The 23,578-nt window shown below is 41.1% G+C and overlaps 1 protein-coding gene across 1 annotated transcript; it reads left to right on the top strand.

Moving 5' to 3' along the window:
- Positions 1-16,853: 16,853 nt before the first annotated feature.
- dmbx1a (diencephalon/mesencephalon homeobox 1a) lies at positions 16,854-22,965 on the top strand. Its single transcript, XM_046052633.1, has 5 exons — positions 16,854-16,944; positions 20,339-20,508; positions 20,916-21,094; positions 21,804-22,203; positions 22,346-22,965. Exons 2-5 carry the CDS (start codon positions 20,355-20,357, stop codon positions 22,783-22,785), a joined length of 1,173 nt encoding a protein of 390 aa, XP_045908589.1. The 5' UTR covers positions 16,854-16,944; positions 20,339-20,354; the 3' UTR covers positions 22,786-22,965.
- The last annotated feature ends 613 nt before the right edge of the window (positions 22,966-23,578 follow it).

The raw sequence follows: 23,578 nt of genomic DNA, 5'->3' as shown, positions 1-23,578 counted from the left end.
TCTTTAAATTTAATTTATTTAAAATCCTTTTGGATTACCTAAAAAAACCCTTGTCACAGAGCTATAAAAATTATTATTAGTTATTCTTACTCCTCAACAGTTGATGTTGAGATAAATGGAATACATGGTTTTCACAGGACAGCAACATTATGGAGGATGGTTTGGTTTCTATATGCATATTTAAACCTCTAACAAAAAAGAAATATTGAGCTGGACAGGTGGATGCAGGTTTTTCTGTGTTGTATGTTAATAATGGCTGCATTCCAATCTGATGCACAGGTCCTGGTACCTGAAATCATGCACACAGATCCAGGCCCTGCATTAATTCCCCCAAATGGAATGGAGCAATCATTAATGGTATTTATGATTAATTAAACTCAAAACTGGGGATGAAATCACTCCCTATTTGCTATAGTGCACCTTTATTACTGTCCACCGTTTTATTTCAGTGTCTAACGTGTGAAATATATGTACTAGTTGGGACCCTCAAAAGAGAATGTTTGATGAACATGCCATGATGCAGCACTGCATCAAATGTAACATAAAGGTGATGGCCTCATCTGAGTTACAAGCTTAATTGTTTAAACTAAATTTGAACAATTTGAATGCTTGAAATAAAACAGTAATGATTGACAGGACACACATAAGTACATCTTGGCATTCAGTGTTATAAACATGACCGACGAGTTGTTAGAGGTGTACGCTGAGCGGCGAGGAGGAGCCCTTGTGCCCAACCATGAGATCAGAGTAAATATTAACACTGACACACTGCTGTGGAAATACCTCGGTGACTTACAGGGACTACGAGGAGCAGGGCAAGGATGAGTGGGAGGAGAGGACAGACGAGTGGACGCAGACATTTAGGTGAGCCAAAAGGTAAACGGCAGGGCAATGCACACACATTAGCCTGAACACACACACACACCCACACACACACGCGCACACACACACACACACACACACACACAGCCTTTTAGCCCTCCCCCCATTAACACTCCAAACCCCAAACACCTCCATCCCTCTGATGACATGTTCCCTCAACACTTACACAGAGCTCGCAGAGGAAAATACAGCCAAGTCCTCAGCTCACAAGAACTCCACACACACACATACACACACACACACACACACACACACACACACACACCAAAAACACACACTTTGCTCATTACATTGTTACTTTCTCTGGCTGTCACATTGCACATCTTTAAATTTGGGACATTAGGAGGGATCTCAGTATTTTTGTAGGTTTATCACTTACAGAACTTTGGTCTTTATTGTTTCTTGCTCTTTTGAAAGCTGAGGAAAGGATGTTGAGATCTGAACTGACGATAAAAGCACACAAGGAGGTTGCGGGTTCGAGAATGATCACATTACGAATACATGCTAAAGCCGAGAGCAGACAGTGCGGCCCTCTGTTTATTATGTTTTCGGACCTGGGCAGAATGTTCCAGCAGCCTGAGAAATATGACAGTGATTTCACCGACACACTCTCAGGTTTCAATGGGGGTAGGCAGGGATATACTGTATGTGTTGTGGTCATGCGTGAGTCAAGTGTGTGTGTCAGAAAATGATTATGTATAGATAGCAAGAGAAGAGGGAGAGAGAGCAGGGAGAAGGAAGAGAGATGTGGTGAAAGGAAGTTCATGTTACGTATTTGCAGTCGGGGTGTTACATTTCAGCACCGGACTGATAATAGAGTCAACACACTCTGCACAGGTTTAGGGGCAGAAGGATGTATATGAGGAATGTAATGGTGTCAAATAAAAGCTAATCTTCACTACACACTGCAAATGCAAGTGCACTTTACCTAATCAGACAACGGAGTCAACCACACATTAGTGTTGGATTCATTGTTCATTAATGTGTCTCACAAATACTTAGGAACACCGTTTATAAGAAGATGGATACCACTCTCATGTCTGCAAAGTAAATATGAAGCTAGAGCCAGCAGGCGGTTAGCTTAGCTTAGCATAAAGACTGGAAACAAGGGGGGGAGAGCTAGCCTGGCTCTGTGCAAAGGTAACAAAACACCTCCTACCATCATCTCTATAGAGCTCATTAATTAACAGAATTAAATGTGCTATACATAACCCCCCTGCAAAACCCAAAACTGTTGTTTTACAGTTTTTGTATTGTTAGTTATAACATGTTAATTAGTGAGCTTTGTAGGTGCTGGTGGGTGTTTTTGTTATTAAACTTTGGATAAAGCCACCTGTTTCCAGTTATTATGCTAAGCTAAGCTGACTGTGGCCTGGCTATAGTCTTACATTCATCATTCAGACACTTGGGTGGTACTGATCTTATAAATTTTTCGCACCTTTTTAATTAGAACATGTTTATCAGGAACTATTAAACTACAAAGAACTAAAGAGTATATACGCTCTCTGGTGAACCAATATTCCACATTTTGAATGTTAAATGTTCACATGGCCAAACAAACAGCAGTGTAAGGGAGGTGAAAGACAATAACAAACAGATTTATTTTATTTATTTAAAACAAGTAAAATGCAGAAGGCGTAACATTTAAAACCTTTTAGTGACTCTTTATGGGATTTTCATGGCATGATCTTGCTACTGCACAAAACAAGATTTGAAGATTATGAGCAACAGAGATGCACACTAATCGCTGGATTTGTTGTGGGAATGCTCGAAAATCCTGGGATTTTCCCACTGTGGTTTAGTATTAAATCCACTCTGAGATACACAGCAGCAGTTTCACTTTTTACCTTCATGACCATAAGCCCTCGGAGGTTCTTGACAACATGTGGCATGACCAATAATGTAAGGTTAAAAAGTAATTATTTTCTTAAAGAAAAAGTTATTTTGAACGTGAGAGCTCATTTGGTAAAGCTATGGCATAAACACTGCTAGGCTTAAAGCTTTGGCATGTTTCAATAACAGGCAGACAGACAAAAACATAAAATCAATGTAACAAAATCATTTTCAGATCATCGTTCAAACATTTCTTATACTATGTCTTACATTATGTCCACATGTACGTCTAATATTCTACACAGAAATGTTTTGTATTTTGGTGATTGTCTCATTTCATTGGTGAACAGGAAATGTGCAAAGGGGTTGGAAGGGGAAACCTTTCCTTAACTCCTTTTATGTTCCTATTCATAAACATAATTCCAATTATATACAGTACAGTACATAAGGACACAAGGCACTTAGTGCTCTATAAAGTCTTTCAACTGAACTTTTGGTCGCAAGGTGCAGACAAACTCCCAGCCTGCTCCACTAACTGCTTCTGAATGGTGACCCTTGGGAGCAAAAGAGATGGGAGTCAGGGGAGAACAGAAGTGGGGACATGGTGGAGAGAAAGCGGAGTCACAACAAGAGGAGGAGATGAAAGATAGATGGAAGAAAGGTGGCAGAGAAAAAGGTGGAAAGGATGGGGGAAGGTAAGGTCGTGGTTCTCAGCGGAGGGCGCACTCTCTCTGAGGTAGCAGTGTGGAACCACCCAGGGCCTTGTAATAGTTAAATCATATCAATTAACCATAGGACATCAGGGGATTAGGGGTTAATCTCTCCCCTGAGAGAGAGAAACAGTAAATTAGAAATGAAGCAAAAGGGGATAAAAAGAAGAGACCATAAACGGGAGTTGAATGGGAGATAGCTGACATGATGAATTACCGAGCATGAAAAAGCATGTTACAGATAAAATAAAGAAATTGCCTGCAGGATAACTTTTTGTGCTGTTATGCTATCAACAATGACGTGGTAAATTTCTATACAGCAAATGAGCAGAGCAGAGCTAAGTTCGCATTTACCTATCAGCAGCAATAGGACCAGAAGTGGCATTTAGGGATTAAAAACAACACAAAACAGGAGATAATCCCACAGCTCGGCCACACCCGCCTGGGAACTGATTTATGCCATTTTCAATTTGGATAAGGGTTTGGAAGAAGAAAAGGGGCACGAATAATTTACCTCCCTCCCTGGAAAGCCTCATTGCCCCCCCATAAAATTGTCCCCTTAGATTTAAAAACATCCACATTTGATTGAAAATGAAATCATATACAATAAGAGATGGTATATGTGGCAGAGGTTTGGAGGGATCTATTTTTGGGGGGATTGGAGGACTGGCCTTTCGGGGTTTGAGAAAGAGGAGAGGAGGCCCTCTTTCTTTGGAGTATATGCAAAAATGGCTGAAGTGGGTAATGGAGCCGTGAGGTAAGAGGATTAAGATCAGCATTGGGTCAGGACTGATAGTGAGGAATTGGGTGATGGAGGGACAAAAGGAAGAAGAGAAAGGAAATGAGGGGGAAAAAGAGAGGGGAGAAAGAGAAAAGGGGAGACGTGGAGAAAAGTAGACAGAGATGGATGATTTGGGGTTGAAAAGATATGAAATGGAAACTGTCCTCTCTCTTTCAGGTCCCAAAGACGTTGCTTCAGACTCATAAGTGATCATTTAGGATCTGTGCGTCCCCCTGATAGGGAGTGGCAGGATAATACTTAACCTGATACTTGGATTGACTCCGCAGACAACGAGGGGTTCGACAGCGTCTCCACCACCAATGGAAGAGCTTGAAGGGTGCAGGAAGGTATGAGCAGGCTGGGAGTTCAAATGCTGTGCACTCAGTAAGCTAGAAATCGGCAGAAACGAGCATTTAAAGGTGAAAGAGAAGGATGAAGAGCCTTTGAGGCTAGAAGTCTGAAATATAACTTTCACAAATTACTTAATATTCAGACACAGAATTTGCATTCCTGTGGTCAATAACAGACCCAAATACTGGAACCCATGTGCCTTCTATACCAATAGTTTTTTAGGGAACAAGCTTACTCGCTTTGTGAGTCTGTCTGTATGATAAAAATGAAGCAACAGCCAGGAGATGGTTAGCTTATCAGCATAAAAACAGCTATAAGAAATAGTCCCCATATAGCCTTAAAACCACAACTTGTAATTTTTACACTTCAGTTTTTGTATGGAAAAAGATAGGCAGGTAGGTAGGCAGATGTTTCTTGCCATGCTAACTGTTTCATCCTGTTTCAGTTTAATTGCTAAGCTAAGCTAACACATCCTGGCTATTGACAGATATGAGAGTTGTATTAATTTTTTCATTTCACTCTTGGCAAGAAAGCGATAAAGCATATTTCCCAAGTCAAACTATTCCTTTAACTGCAAAAATCTTAAGAAAATGTGTGCTGTAAGAGAGAAAACTGCATCAAAACTTGTCTGGGAAAGGCCAAAGGTGTCTGAAGTTTACAAACTTCTTCCTCGTGCGTGTCTGGATCAAGTTGTAGCCAGAAAACCAGTCTGTAGGAGCTGAGGAGCCTCATCGAAATGTTCCCCTGACCGATACGTCTTTGCTTTAGCCAATTAGCTGCCATCACAGGATCAGACTCAACTCTTATTTGCCAGCCAAAGAGGCTCAGCTGCTCGACCCCGACAGTAGCCTCATGGAGCCACGTTGCCTCCTCGCACCCCCTCCCTGCCTCAGTCACCCCACCACAAGTCTTAATTCAGACACTTTGAAGTATCTTGGTCTGTGGTGAGGAGCCACTCAATCAATTACGAATGAAATAATCTCCTTATGATATTTTGAGGTTTCTTCAAGTAGAGGAGGGGGGAATGCAAGAAGAGATTATGGAAGCCAAATCAGTCTCTCAGCTGCGTCTAAAGTGACAAGGGGAGAATCAGCTGAGAGGATGGTGGGAAATTAAATAAGAAAAAAAAAAGATTATGTCTAACTGTGTCACCTCCGAACACTGCTGTGAAATCTCTAACCTGATCCGTGAGTAGGTGGTGGTGGAGTGGAGGAGCGAGAACGGATTATTGCAAGCCGCGTTAAAGTAGGACCCATGGTTGCTTAAAAAGCTTTTGCTTACCAGTAAAAGAGAGCACACACGTAACAAGCAAACATCTATGTGATGTATCTTTGTGTGACATGCAAAAACAAGCACAGACAAAGAGAGGTAATGTGTCACCTTGCTGGGAATCTGACTTCTGATCTGCCAAACACAAAGATACTTCACATGTTACCATTTTCAAATGCATACACGCTCAGTGATTAACATGTATGAGGAAAGACAAGCAGCCAAGAACATCTGGACATGTGGTAGTGTTTGTTTACTGTGAAGTAGAAGTTCATTCTAAGTCAGAAAATAAGAGTGTGATGCACATAGGATGAGGTTACACTGGATGATCTTTATGCTGTCTTTAAAGCAGCCTTAGGTCATCACGTCTCATAAAAGTTTAAGGTGAAAAACGTTGACACCTCCTTCAAAGACACCTGATTTTTTTGAGGTTACTCTGGTTAGTTACTGCAAAAACAAAATGTGAAACAAAAGCCAATGGGAGTTTAGCTCGAAGGGGTAAAAACCGAGAATGTACTGAAAAACAAAGGTGGTGGAAGACCAGCTGCCTCCTCCATGTTCCTTGGTGTGATTCATGAAAATTGAGACATCTCAGAGGGAAACAGGTAAGTTGCCATCTTTCCTCTCAGTGTATGTGGTGAGTCTCTGCATGTCTAGTTGACAGTAAAGCAAAGTTTAGTCTGGACACTCTTGTCAAGGTTTTAAACATTTATTTCAATCATGTGCATTTCAGTTTGCCGGTGTGGCTCTGCTAATGTGATGCCGTGGAACAAATCTAAACAAACTTCATACAGCCTGTCCCTGAGCTCACGAACCTCCCGGCCGAGCCCGAAATACACATTAGATGTACATGAATTTGGGAACTTTTCCCCTTTATTAGGGCGTATATGTGGAGAGATGAGAGGAAACAAGCACCTGAACCCTGAAACAGGAAGAGAGAGTCACACAGTTCTGAAAGCACACCGCATCGTAATGCAGAGGTCAGCGTTGTTATGTGCAGAATGAATGAGCTGCAAATGTTAGGCGGTGGACATATATCACTGAAGGGTGTGTGGAACTTGCGACTATGAAATAACTTTCATGCTTGCCTGAACTACAATGAGGCTTAATTTCAGTCAATTTGTCTGAGCCGCCCTCATTGTGCAACCATTGTACAAATTTGAGGTACTTTGAGTATTTCCATTTTATAAATATACTTTTCTACTTTTTTGTCCAGCGAAAACCGTGTAACTCCAAATATTGTGATTTTGAATTTTAATGTTTCTGCGTGAAACAAAATGATCCTACTTACTAAACTAAATAAATTATTTACAAACCTTGGAATTGTTGGAAAATCCATCAGCACAAAGCAGGGAACAGGGCTGTATATCTGAACTCATAAAAAGTTGACTTGTTAGAGATGTGGGGGTTCTCACAGGACAGCGACGCTAAAAACGTTTGATGATCTTAGAATATGATGTATTGCTGCAGATTAAACTACCAAACACTACTTTTACTTAAGTACACTATCTGAATACTTCTTCCACCACTGATGACTGTACAATAATGCTGTAGTTTTCTAATTAATACTGTAACGTTTTTATCCTATTGTCCATCTTTTTTTTGCTATTTGTTCACATCAATAAATACTCTGTAAAAAGCCAAAACATGACAAGATAACAAACAAGACCTCCGGCCAGCCTCTCCTCCCTCACACCATCAGCGTTGCTCCCACATCTTGCCTCAAGGCCTTTTGATTTTCTCCATGGCTGAGTGTTGTTTCTGCTGCTGCAAGCTCAGCCATCAGCACGCATTGATTGCTCCCCTTCATCCTCAGCGTCCCGCCTTTATACCTGACTATGGCGACTAATTCTCCCGTTCTCACCCTTCTTCATCCCAGATTGAGAGGGTCGGAGGAAAAAAATCAATAACGGTGCCAAGTGGGGCGGGGTCAGGGGTCAATGAGGTCCTTGACAAGTGTGTCAGGGGAAGGAAGGAGTGAGAGAGGGGAAAAGTGCTTTTGTGTGTGTGCGTGTGTGTGTGTGCGAGTTTATGAGTGTGTGTTGCATAAGGAGTGGTCAAGAGAAACAGTGACCAAAGGCCTCATGGGTGTCAGGCTTGTCAGGAATCAAATTTATGACCATTGATCGAAGCTGTGTGTGTGTGTGTGTTTTAGATGGTGATGAATGTGTGTTTGTTTGGATCATGGTGGAATCTGACAGGGGTGAGGAGTCATCATATGAAGCCCATTATGGCCAAACAAGCCAATGAAATAAATGAATCCCAAGAGATGTCATAGTAAAGACCCTGCCATTCATGGATCCGTCCTTGTGTCCATCCATGTGGACTGTCTGCCAATTTTCATCTTTAATAATATCAGAGCTATTTGAAAATAATAGAAATGAACTAGTTGATGTGAGCTTGTTTTATCTTCTCAGTTAAAGGAATAGTTCTACATTTTGGAAAAATACCCTTAGTTGCTTTCTTAGAAGATCAATACCACTCTCATGTCTGTACAATAAATGTGAAGCTACAACCAGCTAGCATGGTTCTGTCTGACAGAAATAATGTCTGCCTACCAGCACAGACTAATTAACACATTATATCCTGTTTGTTTTAATTTTTCAAATACAAAAACTTGTTAATAAGTGAGCTTTAGAGCCACTCGAAGGCAGACTTTCTTACCTTCGGACAGGGCCAGGCTAGCTCTTTCCCCGTGGGTGTCAGTCTTTATGCTAAGCTAAGCTAACAGTCTCCTCACTCCAGCTTCACGGACTAATTCTCGGCAAGAAAACGAATAAGCACCTTTCCCAAATATCAATCAATTCTTTTAAAATAGTAAATAAAGTTTTCATCCAAATGTCCAGAAATGCTGTTTAAATGAAATGTTCAAAATGCAACCCTGCAGTGCAAACAGCTTTACTAGAAGCTCATCTGCGGTAATGTCAATCTGCTGCTGCTCAATTTTGCTGCTCATTCCCCACTGTTTAAATTCCACATAAGTAATCGTTCACTGTAATCTTCACAGCCACACATAATCACAGGGTTTTACTGCCCAGGAATTAGTTCACACTCATCCCACGGGACTGTGTGTGAGCGAGTGTTGATGCAGCCATTAAATGACTGACATCCACTTCATGATAAAGGTAATTATCCCTATTGTACTCCATAAAACATTTAAATAAGGAAGACAAAGACACAGGTGACAGTCTTCTGATGTAAAACTTTTGTCTCATGCACACAAATAAATTAAAGCATGCGAGGGCATTATGTCGTGCGGAGGTACACAGACATACACCTACTGTACATCCACGCCATGCACACACATAGACACACAGTGGAAATGGGAAAGGAAGATGACGCCTCGAAGAAATCCATTTGCAATTTAAATGGAAATGTAATGAGCCCATGGTGGCAGTGAATTAGCCTGCTGATCAATTGATCATGTCAAGGACAAATAGGTAAACAAACATATCCATTAGCCTCCTGCTCCACCTTCTCCCTTTGCTTCCTGCTGTGGAAGAGTGCTGGAGGATCATGGAGAGCTGGGAACATGTGTGTGTGTGTTTGTCTGTGTGTGTTTGTGAGATGAGAAAAAAACGAGGGGACAGCAAATACAGCCTAAAGTAGGTTTTCATGGGGAGACGGCCTTTAAAAATGTGCTCACCAACAAACACATAGGCACAAGTGTAAACATAGTGACAGACACAATTGCATACCCCACTGTGACCGTCCTGCCCAGCTCGTTACACAGACAGTTGGGCCCAGCAAGGTTCCTTTCAGAGGCGATGGAGGGAGCAGAGGAGGCGGAGGAGGAGGGAGCGACAGGGGCCTCTGAGACTCAAACAAGGAGCACAACGAAGACAACAAGGGAGAGAGAACGAGAGAAGAGACTACCGGAGGACAGCGGGCTGGAACCAGACCTGCTGCCTGGCCTCACCTCCATCTATCAGAGTGTGTGTGTGTGAGAAGTACCAATCATGCCCAACGGCGTTTAAACAGTGATGTAACTGGTAATTACTGCTCCATGAAACTGCTCATTTTGCAACTAAAATTGTGTTTGTACTGTAATTCTATTCAGTCTTAAAGAGCAAAGTCATCAAACTTTAATTTTCAATTTCTTTTAAGGAAAGGGGCTTGAGCTTGGAGCGAGCCAAACCATTGATATTCCATAAATCATTTCAGTCCGCACTCACTGAGCCACATCTCTTATCAGTCACAGTTGCTTGTTTCTCTAATCTATCAGAAGGCTCTAAAAACTCAATCGCCACAACTAACACATCTTAATAAGAAACTGATGAAGAGCTTCTTTTGTTTGAATTCCTGTCAGAATGTCTTGATTACTGCCTAATGGTCAAAGCGAGCAGAAAGATCTGCTTCATGGAGAGTCAAAAGAAGATGTATCCATGTGGTCATATTTAGACGAATTTTATATTCTGGTGACAGGTAATTCCTATTGGTTACCTGTCTGTCTCAACTGCTATAAAATAACAAGACTAAGAGTCTAGAGCCATGCTAGGGAGCTCTGCACAACAACACAACAAGAGCTTTGAACTAAATACTAATGTCAGCTTGCTAATGCTCACAATGACAATGATAACATGCTGTTAACAACATGTTTAGCAGGTATAACGTTTACCATGTTTACCATTTAAGTCTAGAATGATATACTCATAAATGAAGTATTGATTTACAAACCACTGGTACAGCCATTAGTTTGAACTCTAAACCCTTTATAAATGCTACCTTAAAGTGGTACAAAAAGTGGTTTCCAATTAAAAAATTTCCGATTGCTGTTTGAATTTCTTACGCCTCAAACCCATGCAGTCTATTCAGTCTCAGTAAAGATAGAAGAGGTGGAGACACAAGAGAAGATGATTGAACTTGAGCATTTCTATCAGGAGTTATTTCATGCAGGATGCCTGTTCAGCGAACAGAAAAAAGTGCCGCCACTTCCACTTCCAAAGCAGGATAGGATATTACCCTTAGCTTTTGAGGGCAAGGACACATGGAAAGACATTTAGAAAATTATAATATGTTAGCACGTACTGTATCTTGCAGTGTGAACGGTCTATTTTGGTGATACATACATAGGAACATACCATCACCACTGGCTAAATATGAGGCACTTTACAAAAGACCTTTAGAGGTACAGTATACATCTACCTTCCTTGTGTGTAATTAAACAGCATTTTTACACATTACCTAGGGATTCTGCAAATATAGAAAGTTATAATACTCGAAATCCAAATCTGACATGCATAAGAAAAAAACTGCTGATGAGGAAACAGCAGGTTAATACAGGATGAAGGGGGGCTGCAAAAAAAGAAAGAGCTTTTTAAAGAGGACCATTTGTAAAACAAGGAGTTTAAAGCCAGATTATAGGGCAACAATGACACAATCCCTTATGTTCATTCCTGTAATACGCTGTGAAGAGGAGGATTTATACTTTATTGTGGTGGAATGCATCCAGGCTGCCTTGTGTCTGCCTCTCCGTCTGCTTGCCTCTTTGAGAAACATTTTCCTCCTCCCGAGGCCAGGTGTAATCCCTGCACAGAGGAAACAGAGATGCCTTCAGCCAACCGCTGATCAGCCTTATAATGGTTCAAGTATTATGAGTGATACCACCAGAGGGAAAATTCCTTCAATCCACCCTAAAGCTTTCTCCACACTGGCTGACTGTGCTTGGTTTGGGTGGCTGGTTGTTAGATCTCTCCCCGACTACTCTGCTTGTCTGCTGGTCTGAGTTGGATTGCATTGGATTGTCTTAATTGTCTCTAATGACTAAATTGTCCCAACTATTTGCTTCATTAACTCTGTGCTAGCTCTATTAGGAAGGAGCAGAGCCGAGGAGGAGACGGTAATTGAGAGTGTTAATGAAGGCAACATAATTAGTGCCATGCTGAATGTGGCTGAAAGTAAAAGTAAAAGGAGTGTGATGATTTTGTTTTTGACATGTTTGACGAATTGGTGATGCATTTTATTCTGAAAGGACCTCAGATAGATTACATTTAAGAAAATTATATGGGTTTTCCAGAAGCAAAAGCATAGCAGGATCAATCTCATAGGATAATGCCACAATGAACACATGAACAGTCAGTTTGAAATTTTGCTTCAATATTTACCCCTAATGCAGCAGGTATCAGCTGTGGTCTCCCCACCTATCTCTCAGAGCTCTGACTAAAACCATCAGACTTGAGCTCTCGGCCTGCTAAACCCAGCTTCAGATTAGGGTCTGATTGTCCGCAGTGGAGCAGATACAGGGGGATTTTCTGTAGTAAAGACAGATGTTTTAGAGGAAGTGAAGGGATTCTGGCTTCACAGAGGAGCTTTAGCTTTGTCATCGCTGTTAAGATTTGGTCCTATGAACCAATTTCTTTAATTGGAATCTGGGCAAAGGCGGCCGCACCCTGTGTCAATATTACCTATATACAACTTTGAGACTGTCTTGAATCTGTGGGGAGTATCACAGGTGGATAGTAAGGGCAGGTTTTGACTGTGACACTTACTGGTTATGCAGGAATCCAATTAGGACACATTTCTAAGCACTTTAGAAGGACTAAAAGGACAGAATTCAACTACTGACATAAAAATGTATCAAACTGTAGACATGGAAGTAAATGTTCAATGAGTTGTAAAAATGCCCTGTGCATGTGTCAGACAATTTACTTATTGAGGGTTCTCTCTAAAAGTTGCAACATGGAACTGGACGTTTCTGTCCAATAAATCTTAAAAATGTGTATCTACTGTTCCTGGTGAGCAAAAATTTAACACCAAATAATTATAAAACAAAATTCAAACATTTTTTATTTGCATTTAAAAACAACATATCCCATCAGTCCCAGGATTCACTGTAAAAAACCTCTCGGGAGCTTTAGAGGCTGAGATGTAAAGAAAGAGTAGTCCAAATGGCATTCAGCTATTAATAATAATAAACTAAAATGCTACTGAGGCTGGCAGAGCAGAGGTAAGTCAGGTGTTTCTGCACACCTGTAAATACATGAAAGTTTTCTGGGATCAGATAGATATGGGCATTTTTATCTTTAACATGTATGTAGTGACAAAACATAAAGGTCAACCCCACCACCAAAAATAAAATCCCAAAATTGGAAACTGCTATCACTCTCCAATTGTTTGACAGTTAAACTCTGGTTCTTAACAGTTCCAGTTATTTCTCATAAAATATGATCATTCATGTTTTTAAGCAGTAACAAACTTATATTTTCAATTATGATCGGATTGGAAACGTAGCATTTTGTTTGCCAGTTTTTCACCTATATGTCCATTAAATTATATATATGTGCATATATTTGTAAATGTGAACATACTCTCTTCATCTACTTCTCTGAGCTTGCACTCAGTAGAGGCTGCTCAGAAATTCTTTAAAGTGCTTAATGAACCTCATACTCCAAATGAAGAAAAAAACAGAACTCCATCTTTCCACTTTAATATCACACTATTTATAATTTCTTCAATAATATGCATTTGTGTGTGTAAGCAGGTGGTGAAAATATGAATTGTTTTTAATTGAGAGAGGATCATGGTTCATTCTACTTCTGCAGCAGTTATAGTTAACTCACGTGAACGTTCCTCCATGCAGGTGAAAGCCTGTCAGTATTACTTAGCTCTTCCAGGAAACTTAGAACCTCCCTGTATGATCTCTAGTGCAATTCTACAGTGTGAGATTTTTTTCCTCCAACAACCTCTTGTTCTCTCTCTCCTTTTCTTTCTCAGTCTCTCGCCTTCTCTGTTACTCTCTCCAGTTTTTCCTCTCTTTTTTTCAACACATAGGTGGATTAAGGCAGAGGGGCTTTTGTTTAGATAAAGCGAAGGATTAGGGAGAGATTTGCCCCCATAAAGTTGTGGGCTTAATGGGCCTTTTATCCCTGCATGTCCCTAAAGCTGTGTTGCCTCTGGATTAGGACTATACAATGGGGCCCCTTGTGCAGAGGGATCCGGGCCAAAGGGAGAGAGAGAGAGAGAGAGAGAGAGAGAGAGAGAGAGAGAGAGAGAGAGAGAGAGAGAGAGAGAGAGAGAGAGAGAGAGAGAGAGAGAGGTAAAAGAAATGAGACCGAAGGACTGAGACAAGGGAGAAAAAGAGGGCAAGAAGAAAGAGAGAAGGGGATGGATGGAGAGGAAAAGAGGGGGAATTATACAGCTTTTAGAGGAAACTGACAGGTTGAAAACTTTTAGAGGAGGGATTTGCAGAGGAGATCCTGAGATCTTGTCACCAATAAAAGGGATTTCAGGAGGATTCAGAGGCGTGGTGCTGACAATAAACGCAAAATTATCGCTGTCTTTTTCAATTCATTTATCTTACTCTTAAAAAAGAAAGAAGAATAAACAGAAAAGCAGGTCTTACTGTGGAAGTGCTGCTAATAATGTGTCTAAAAGGTAGCTCCTGGAAAATTGCTTTGTTATTCTTGTCAAAAAGGTCTTCTGCAAGAAGTCGATTTTAAACTACACATCAAAATGATTAATTGCTGTGGGATGAACAGATGCTGAAATACCCTTGAATGGTGCCGGGTAGGCTGAGGTTTGCTGGATTGCAGACCTAATGTATTCATGAAGTTGCAGAAACATCATTAGGAGTATTAATTAGCTATTAGAGAGCAGAATTCACCAGCATTAAAGATCATTTTGTTCTTCATACCTCTGTCAAATGCAGGCTGAGACAAGAGGAGCAAGTTCACAATAGGAAAAAAAAGGTTTTCTGCTAAAAGAGGAGACCAAAGGGGCTAAACCTGACAAGAAATCAATAAAGACACAACAGACTTTTTAAAAAAATTAATACTTTGGGGGTGTTAAAATTTACATGTGGTTGTGGGACTGTTGCCAAATGGACATTATAAAAATGTTGGGCTGCTGCTGAACTGGAGGTCATTGTTTCCACACCTTGTATTCAGCAGTGCATGGCTGAGTACAGGAGTAAGGGGAGTTGTTTTTTGGCGTTTAAGCCCTTCAGATGCGCTGGACAGCTAGTCGCTCTAAGGAGCTTTCGGTGGAGAGGCGCTGAGAAGAAACTCTTTCTCGCTTTAATTGCTTTAGAGACGGTCCTCACAAAGAGACAGTGGCCAGATTTACCTCCCGTTTAAGTTCTTATTTCCATTGGTTCACAAGTTAATCCTCTTTCTTTCTCAGACCTCGGAGAAAAACCGAGTGATAGGAGCCTACCAAGGCGACAGAACCAGAGAGGCACACGAGTTTTTCCAGACGAGGGGAAAGACTTTGAAGCACGCATGGAAAAAGTTTTAGGGGGTTGAAAAGAAACAGATTTATAACGAAAGACGCACCAGGTAAATGAAACTTAGACTACATTAATTACACCAGTTAATAATAATAATAATAATAAAAAACTTAGTCTTACTTTAATGCCAATTAAATAAAAAACCTTTGTCCTGTTAAATATAGGCCTACCAATATCCGCAAAATACTGATGTACCACATCCATTTGTACGTTTAAGAAAACACATTGAATAGCCTATTTATTCCATCTCACGTTACCAGAAGGCTCTATTATAGCCTATAACAGCGAATGAGTCACGTTATTGGTTGTAGCTGGTAGTTACAATTTAGAAAGAGTCTAGCGCAAGTCCTACCGTTTGCATTTCTTTCTCTTCATTTAATTTGATAGTTTTGCATTTCAACACTCAAAACCAAGTTAATACTATAGGCTAATATAAGAATGGTGCTTACCTATCATTTAAAACACAAGACTTTTTGTTGCATGCTTTTTTATTTAAAAAAACCTTTCACCTTCACTCTCTTTCTCTATCTCACACACAAACGCGCTGATTGTCTGTAAACAGTGCTTTTGCAGTTGTGTTTTAAAGTGAGTCACAGCGCATGAACATAAATATTCTCTACTGCATGAAATCTTTTGTCTACTGTTCAGATTTGTTCAGAGTGAGAAACATGGTCAGAGATAAAACTGCGTTATAGGCCAAGCACTTTCCCAAAGAATCTCCCAACAAAATATGCAAGCTTTACATTAAAAGGCTACTTTGCGCTGCCCTTAATTCCCTACCTAAACGGTTTTGCTCCGGGAGAAGAAATCTTCTCTAAAAACCCTTCAAGAAGAGAAGGGCATTATTGCCCTAATCCTCTTACCCGCAGTCATTTTAAGACAGGGGTTTCTGGAGGCTGAGATGGCGTCTTGTCTTCCCTATCCCATCCCAAATCCTTCCAGGCCGGTAGAGAGTCTAAAGGCAGCACCCTGGCATCTATTAGCCATCTCTCTAAAGTCTCTCTCCTCCAGTGGCATGGAGAAAAAGCCGAAAGGCAAACAAACTAAAGGTTGGTTGCTTTTCCTCACAAAATATAAGCAAATGCAAATGATTCCTGCTCGAAGTGCATACAAGCAGTTTGAGGATCGTAAATTTGAAAAAAAAAAACCCCAAATAAAATCATTTCATAGTTGTGAAGGTTTAAAATGCGCTGACAAAGTGTCTTCGATATGTTTTTTTCTTCATTTTAATGTAGACATAGGCCCAATTTATTGCCTGTTAACGAAAGCCTTGATAAAAACAGCTAGGCCTACTTACAAGCATTTACTAAATTACAGTCGCCCATAAATCACTGTCTACACATTTGACCAAATTAAGCCATTAAAAGCTTCAATCTTCACATTTCGGGAATGTTATCAATTTCAAAAAATGAATAAACAAAACAGACACGGAGGGATTTTGCTGACATAATGTGAGTAAATCGATCATATTTGAAAAGATCTCCAGAAGTCAGTGCACCAGTCTGCCACTGGATCAGTGATCCTACTCACTTGACTGACAGCACAGAGAGCCAATAGAAAGCCACCTTGACCCCCACGAAGCTCTCCTTAAAATCCCTCCACCGGGCTCTCGCGCACCAGCAGATGGCGGCTTCCCACTCCTGCGTGAGACGCGGCGAATTCACCTCGAGAGGAGCAGGCGGAGCGCGAGCGGACAGACTTGAAGTGAAGCAACAGACTGGATGACTTTATATTTGCCTATTATATTTACTTGTTATTTCACTGTCGGACAAAAGGACGAAAAAAGAAGTGCATTAAAAACCCAACACTCGGCTGAGGAGAAGAGAAACCTGAAGAAGTTGAGGAGCTCGGATTGTCTGTATCAACCAGAAAGACAACTGTCTCCACCAGAGGTAAAAACATTTTAGCATCTCTATTCAGTTAAAGGCATTTCTCATATGTTGTGTTAAAAAAAAAGATTAAAAGAGCTTGCAAATGCTCTCATTTTCATTAACATCTATCGCATTTTATCAGCCAGTCTCAGCCAGCTAAATTGCTTCTAATTCAGAAATCAGAATAAAGTTTATTGTGTTTGTGAACAAAATAGCCTACATGTTATGATAGCCTGTAAGTGTTTAGCAATTTAGCGGAGATTAAAGCAGTCTCTTGGTTGTTGTCTGGTATTTTAAAGTTTCAGTGTGCAACCCAAAATGTAATCTGACATATGAACTAAAATTCATAACTTTCACTCTACAAATGATGATTAATCAAAAACAAAAAGCTTAGGATAACCCTTAACAAACACCAAAACTTACACACTCAAAATAAAAAGGCACTACTGTTCTTCACTTCTTTTGGTTACACGACCTGGTCTCTTTAGAAAGGAACTCTTTTTCAATTAAAATAATGTCAATTATTCTGAAGTGATACACATTTACAGAGGTTGATGTAAGGTGTTTATCCTTTTTTCTCCTAAATGTTAGGCTTGCAGATATGTCTTGCACAGTAACCTATCCATTCTTGTTACAAAATAAAGATAATAATTATATTGGCATCTTAAAATGCTTTAACATACTATAATAAAATATCAGACTGGCTTCAGCATAACAAATATCCTTCATAATAACTGCTCAGAGAAACATCAAAGACGTGTCCCTCGCCCTTTGACAGTTTACACGTGACACAGCAAAGAGCAGATTGTCAGGTCGACTCATGCCCCTTGGGGCTGTTAGCAAATAACATTTTTCCTAATTTAGTCGGATCAAAGAGTTGCACTGTACATGCCAATTTACATAATGACGGTTTAATAAACGAAGCATTGAGCAGGGCTGCCAGGAGGGCCCAGTGCCTGGAGCAGAGAGAGGCTTATGAATGACAATAACAGCACTGACAGGCTCACAGTGATGAGCTATTGTGCTGAATTTGATATGGGCAGGAGGATACAGGCTACAACCAGAGATGTAGTGCTAAATATAAAAGGTGGGTGATACTGATAATCAAACTTAAAGACTTAAAGTTTATCTGCGCACAAAATAGAGGGGACAGTCAGTCTAAAAACACGTAGCTAAGATCAAGATATTTTATTTGCAGTTTTAGTGCATGGTGTAAAAAGTGAGATTAAGAATTAATGGCTGACGTTTTGTTAGTGTGCAGGAAGGCAAGTATAAACAAATAAATAGGCTACATGATGCATTTCTTTCCCTTATACACGTTGTGTAATTTAAGGCTTATGTATGATTAAAATGTATGGCACACCTTTATTTTCAGAGAAAATATGTAGAAAAGGAAAAAAACGCATTTGAGAAAAATCGTTGGCCTATTACTGGAACTCACGTACACGCGCACTTGTCCACGTGCGCACGCGGAAACGCCATCCCAGAGCTAACCACCCAGTCCCACTGTACGTCCGTCCGTGTCAACGTTGATGATAAATGGAGGGCCTCGCAGTCGAAACCTATTTGCACTTCCATTAGACGGGGAGCCAAATGGGGATCAACATGCATATTTTTACCCGCGGAGAAGCCATACATCTCAGCCAAAACGTTGCCCCGGGGCGATGGGATAAGAGGCCGCCAGAGAGGCGAGGGGGAGACGGGGAGGGGGGGCCCATTCAACTCAAATACTTGGGGGAGTAAAGTAAATGTTTAGCGAAGCACCTTCTGTCCCGGCGAATTAAACTATTCCCCACTGCCCTCTGATCACATTCATCAGCCGCCGCAGCCACTTAATAGGCTGGGAATGGGCACTGCGGGCATCACGCGCACACGTGCACGCACACGCGCACGCACACACTGGAAAAAACTGCCTTTTACAAGAACGACCACCCAGTCTTTTCTCCTTTATAAGATAGGTTTATAACTGTCTAATTATTATAAATATCATTATTAGCCTATATTATTGCAGAGTAATTTATTAAACAATTATCCTATGAAAAGCCAATGCTTTAAATTAACATTTGATTGTTACAAGAATAATCAATTCAAAATCAAAAGATGTCAACCAGCAATAAGGTTTTGTAAGATTTTGTTGTGTGATTTGACCTTGGTCAAATTAATATAAATTTAGTTTAAATTAAAACTAATATTCTACTTAATTTCAGAGCATGGAGCAATTTACGTAGCCTATAGGCTTATTCAAATTACTTACCAAAAAACTTAAGACATACTGATTTGTTATTAATGTGTTGACATTTAGAAAACAGAGAAAATCGCTGTACATGGTCAAATAGGCCTAATAAAACAATGACGAAATTAATACCAAAATAACCTGAAAGTTTTGTCAAAAATATGTAGAAGTTCCTATCTGTACATAAGTCGAATAACTTAGCCAGTTCCCTGGATACGGTACCTGTCACACAGCAGAAAGATTTATATCTTTTCCCCGTGGTCTCTCTGTAATAGTTATAATAACCGTTTGGGCCTCCGAGATATTCCCTCCTGTTAGCCTCTTCCGTACTAATACATATCTAATCGTGTCCTCCAGCGTTTCATCTATGAAAATCTCGGTCGTGAAGGAGAACTACAAAAAAAGGACTTTGGGAAATTGCTGCCATGTGAAAGACTCCAACATCGATGTTTTACTTCAAGAAATTAATCAGTTCCTATCATTAAAAGCATCTAAGCCTTTATGTAAATTAACATAAAATTACCCGAAATAGGCTACATTTCAAACTTTGCTGTTAATTAAAGTCAGTCACTAAAATTAAACAGCACATACTGAGAATGGCATTTCCGTAATCATAGCCTATTAAAAAATAATCCTGCTATCCGATTGCAGGTTTTGCCACCGAGACCCGGAACAAATCTCCTTATTTCATTTTCCAACACATTTCATCGACGCCTTGATCTGTCAAAGCAACGTTTTTAAAGGGGATTTGGCTTCTCCGGGATCACAGAAAAGACGTGAATACATTCATGAATAAGGCATCCGTCACGGTTCATTATGAGAACGAGTGATAATTACCCCAATTAAAAGTCTTTTGTATAATTAATGGATTGAACAGAGCGATAATTGGATGTTAATGGATAACACTTTTGTCTGAGTGCGCACATTAAAATCCATTGGCCCTTGAGCGCGAGGACCTGCTGACATTTACTAATAAAAATCTCGTGTGTGTTAGGCTATATCCAGTGGATCTGATAGATGATTTTGTTCTCATCAAAACGAGGGGGTTGGTTTGAGATCACACGTTCCATGGGCGCAGCGTGTCCATCAGCAGCCACGCGCCCAAAATGTCAAAATGTCGTTGAGTGAACTCCCCTTCCTTTCTCTTTGAAAACCTCAACCCTCCTCTCTTCCCTTCCGCAGGAAGCAACCTCTCACCATGCAGCACTACGGGGTGAACGGCTACTCTCTGCACGCCATGAACTCCCTCAGCGCCATGTACAACCTGCACCAGCAGGCCGCGCAACAGGCGCAGCACGCGCCCGACTACCGTCCGTCCGTGCACGCGCTCACACTGGCCGAGAGACTAGCTGGTAATTGAGTGCACACTAACACACAGACAGCAGCGCGCAGGCTGTTGCCCTGCCTCCAAACAAATTAGCTGCAAACTGTTATTGAAAACAGAACCCATCACTTTGTATTTCATGGCATGTTTTGTATGCAGTTCAATATAGGTGACATTAATAATAATCCGCCGCAGCTGTAGGCCTATGAGCAATTTTGAAAACAGTTATGATGAAAGCTGCATGAACTTGAACGGAAGTTATTACAAAAAAGGTGTAGCCTATCATCAATGGGTTTTCACTCAGGTACCAATTTGGAAACACTATGCACATGAAAAAAAATGCGCAAATGCAAATAAAGCAAGATGTCATAATCCCATGCCTAGTAAAATAAACTTGCCATGTGTTTTTCCCTTCCAACGGCTGCGCATTTCAAGACATCATCCTGGAGGCTCGCTACGGCTCTCAGCACCGCAAACAGCGTCGGAGCCGCACGGCCTTCACCGCACAGCAACTGGAAGCGCTGGAGAAGACTTTCCAGAAGACACACTATCCGGATGTGGTGATGAGGGAGCGGCTGGCCATGTGCACCAACCTGCCCGAGGCTCGTGTGCAGGTAGGCCCTACCTAAGGGAAAACCACTGTAGACAAAAATACACTGACATAGATGTGTGTCTCCCGCGACCCTGTATGCAGGATAAGCGGTTGACGATGGATGGATGTATGTGTGTCTATAGCAGCCAATAATGAGTTTGGAGGGGCTTTTAAGGATATGTTTATCATTTTGTTTATTTGTATTATTTCTGTCATTTTAATGCAGATTTTCTATCTTATGGGGACTTCAAAAATTTCATGTAGTATTTAGTATCAACTTAAATCTGTGACAATCGTTGTTGATTCAAAATAATAGCCTAGAAAAACAAAACAAAAACGAAAGGGCTACTTCAATTATCTGCTGCATTAATAAAACCCCACAGCTGAAAACTGTGACTGTGCATGAAGTATCAATACACATATATAGAAATTAAAAAAGTTCTTTTTAAATTATTAACTTGTTATGCAGGTTTAAGCTTTTCACTTCTTTCAACACAAAATCAAATTTAGGTTATCCATATACAATGAATGCTAAAATACAACTAATATTGTTAAAACTGATTTAAGTATTTGATAATTTGCTTACAGACTATTGATTTAGGGGGTTTTCAGGCCCCTCAATCATATGATGCTCAATGAAATCAATCTTTTAGAGAGTGTACAGTACTTATCCACTGCTTTTTTCTGCCTGCTCTCCCTCTAACTTGCCCTGTTATCCTCTCTTCCATCAGGTTTGGTTCAAAAACCGCAGAGCCAAGTTCCGTAAGAAGCAGCGCAGCCTCCAGAAAGAGCAGCTTCAGAAGCAGAAGGAGGCTTCAGGGGAAGGAGGAAGCGAGAAGGAGGATGCGCCTCCCTCCACAACTATCCTTACTGACACGCAGCTCCCTCCTTCGTCCTCCTCCTCCTCCTCCTCTTCTCTGGAGACAGAGGGTCCTGTAGTCCGTCCTGTACCGTTGGACATGGAACTGAACGTCACGTCAGCAGAACACTCTGGCAGCGAGTCTGCGACGGAGGATAATGCCACAGATAAAGAGGACGAGAGTAAATCTCAGAGAGAGGAGATGAAGTGTGAGAGAGCAGTGACACCTGGGGACGTCTCTCCAGTTTGCAAAAGACTCAGCCCTAAACCAGGTAAGAACAAGATACTTGATCATTACTCTGACAAGGAGCTTGATTCCTTTCTTGATCCTTTACAAACTTGTTTAATCCCTCATCTGCAATACTGTACTCATCAGCTGACTTTAACAACCTCTTACCTCTTCTCTCTGTCCAGACTCTCCCCTGGTCTCTCCGTCAGTGACCCCCTCCACCTCCAGCAGTGGCCTGGCCAGCAGCGGTCCTCTCTCTCAGGGCCACTCTTACTCTTCCTCCCCTCTCAGCCTGTTTCGTCTGCAGGAGCAATTCCGCCAGCACATGGCTGCCACCAACAATCTGGTGCACTACCCTGCTTTTGACCTCGCTGCCCCATCATCACTCCCCTACCTGGGAATGAATGTTAACATTCCCCCCGCGCCGCTGGGCTCTCTGCCCTGCCAGTCTTACTACCAGTCCCTGTCCCATCACGCCCAGCAGGTGTGGAACAGCCCGCTGCTGCAAGCGTCGGCTGCAGGTGGCCTCACCAGCCACAACAACAAGACCACCAGCATTGAGAACCTGCGTCTGAGGGCCAAGCAGCACGCTGCTTCGCTGGGACTGGACACAATGTCTAACTGAGAATCAGATTGTATGGCGGACAGTGTGAACTAGGCCAGGGCCTCGGCCTACACATCACCCCATCCTACTGTGTGTCTGTGTGACTGTGATAGTTCTTTAGGAACCGTATACTGACCCCATCTCGACTAGATGGGCACAGGACATGCAGAGATGTCCAAAAATAAAACATGCCAACATGCACTGGACCTACAGAGATCCATTTAACAGCTTTTTAGGACAGACCACACTTCCCCAATATGTTTGGCTCCTCTAAGCTTCCGTTGCAGCTCAAGATACAAAAGTAGAACCTCGGGATAAGAAAACCCATAAGATCTTTTATCTTGCTCAAAGAATGCAATGGATCAAGTGAATGTCCTAACGAGAGGGTAGTGAACATGTTCCTGACTCATCTGATGAAGTTTCCAACAGACATGTAATGCTGGACCTTTTTAACATCTGAAATAATAATAAAAAAGAAAAATGATGTATGATGGATGCACTCAATTTAAAAGACAATGCAAATAATGTTTACAAGGATAATGTGAATAAATGAGGCACTTTTGAAAGAATTAAGCTCGTTGGTCGGGATAAAAAAAGTTATCGCTCATGCAGAAAAGAGACCATTCCTGTCACAGGACCATTGACATTTCAGTTAAGCACCGCGGTTATGTACATAGCATGTACTACATAACAGCACATAAATAAAACTAAACTTCAAGCCATGTTGTCCTCAACAGCATAATTAAAAGTGACTAATTTACCAGTTTAATGGCCAGTAATATGCCACTGCACAGAGGCTGGCTTGATAATGAGA

The sequence above is a fragment of the Micropterus dolomieu genome, linkage group LG06, assembly GCF_021292245.1.
Source record: "Micropterus dolomieu isolate WLL.071019.BEF.003 ecotype Adirondacks linkage group LG06, ASM2129224v1, whole genome shotgun sequence".
NCBI lineage: Eukaryota > Metazoa > Chordata > Actinopteri > Centrarchiformes > Centrarchidae > Micropterus > Micropterus dolomieu.
The sequence above is the reverse complement of the archived record's forward strand: the minus strand, read 5'-3'. Positions and strand labels throughout refer to the sequence as shown.

Excerpts from the sequence above, each read along its gene's own strand:
- dmbx1a (XM_046052633.1), top strand. The coding sequence starts at position 20,355 with ATGCAGCACTACGGGGTGAACGGCTACTCTCTGCACGCCATGAACTCC. Across the intron at positions 20,509-20,915 it reads ACTGGCCGAGAGACTAGCTG|ACATCATCCTGGAGGCTCGC; the intron begins GTAATTGAGTGC and ends GCGCATTTCAAG. Across the intron at positions 22,204-22,345 it reads AAGACTCAGCCCTAAACCAG|ACTCTCCCCTGGTCTCTCCG; the intron begins GTAAGAACAAGA and ends CTCTCTGTCCAG.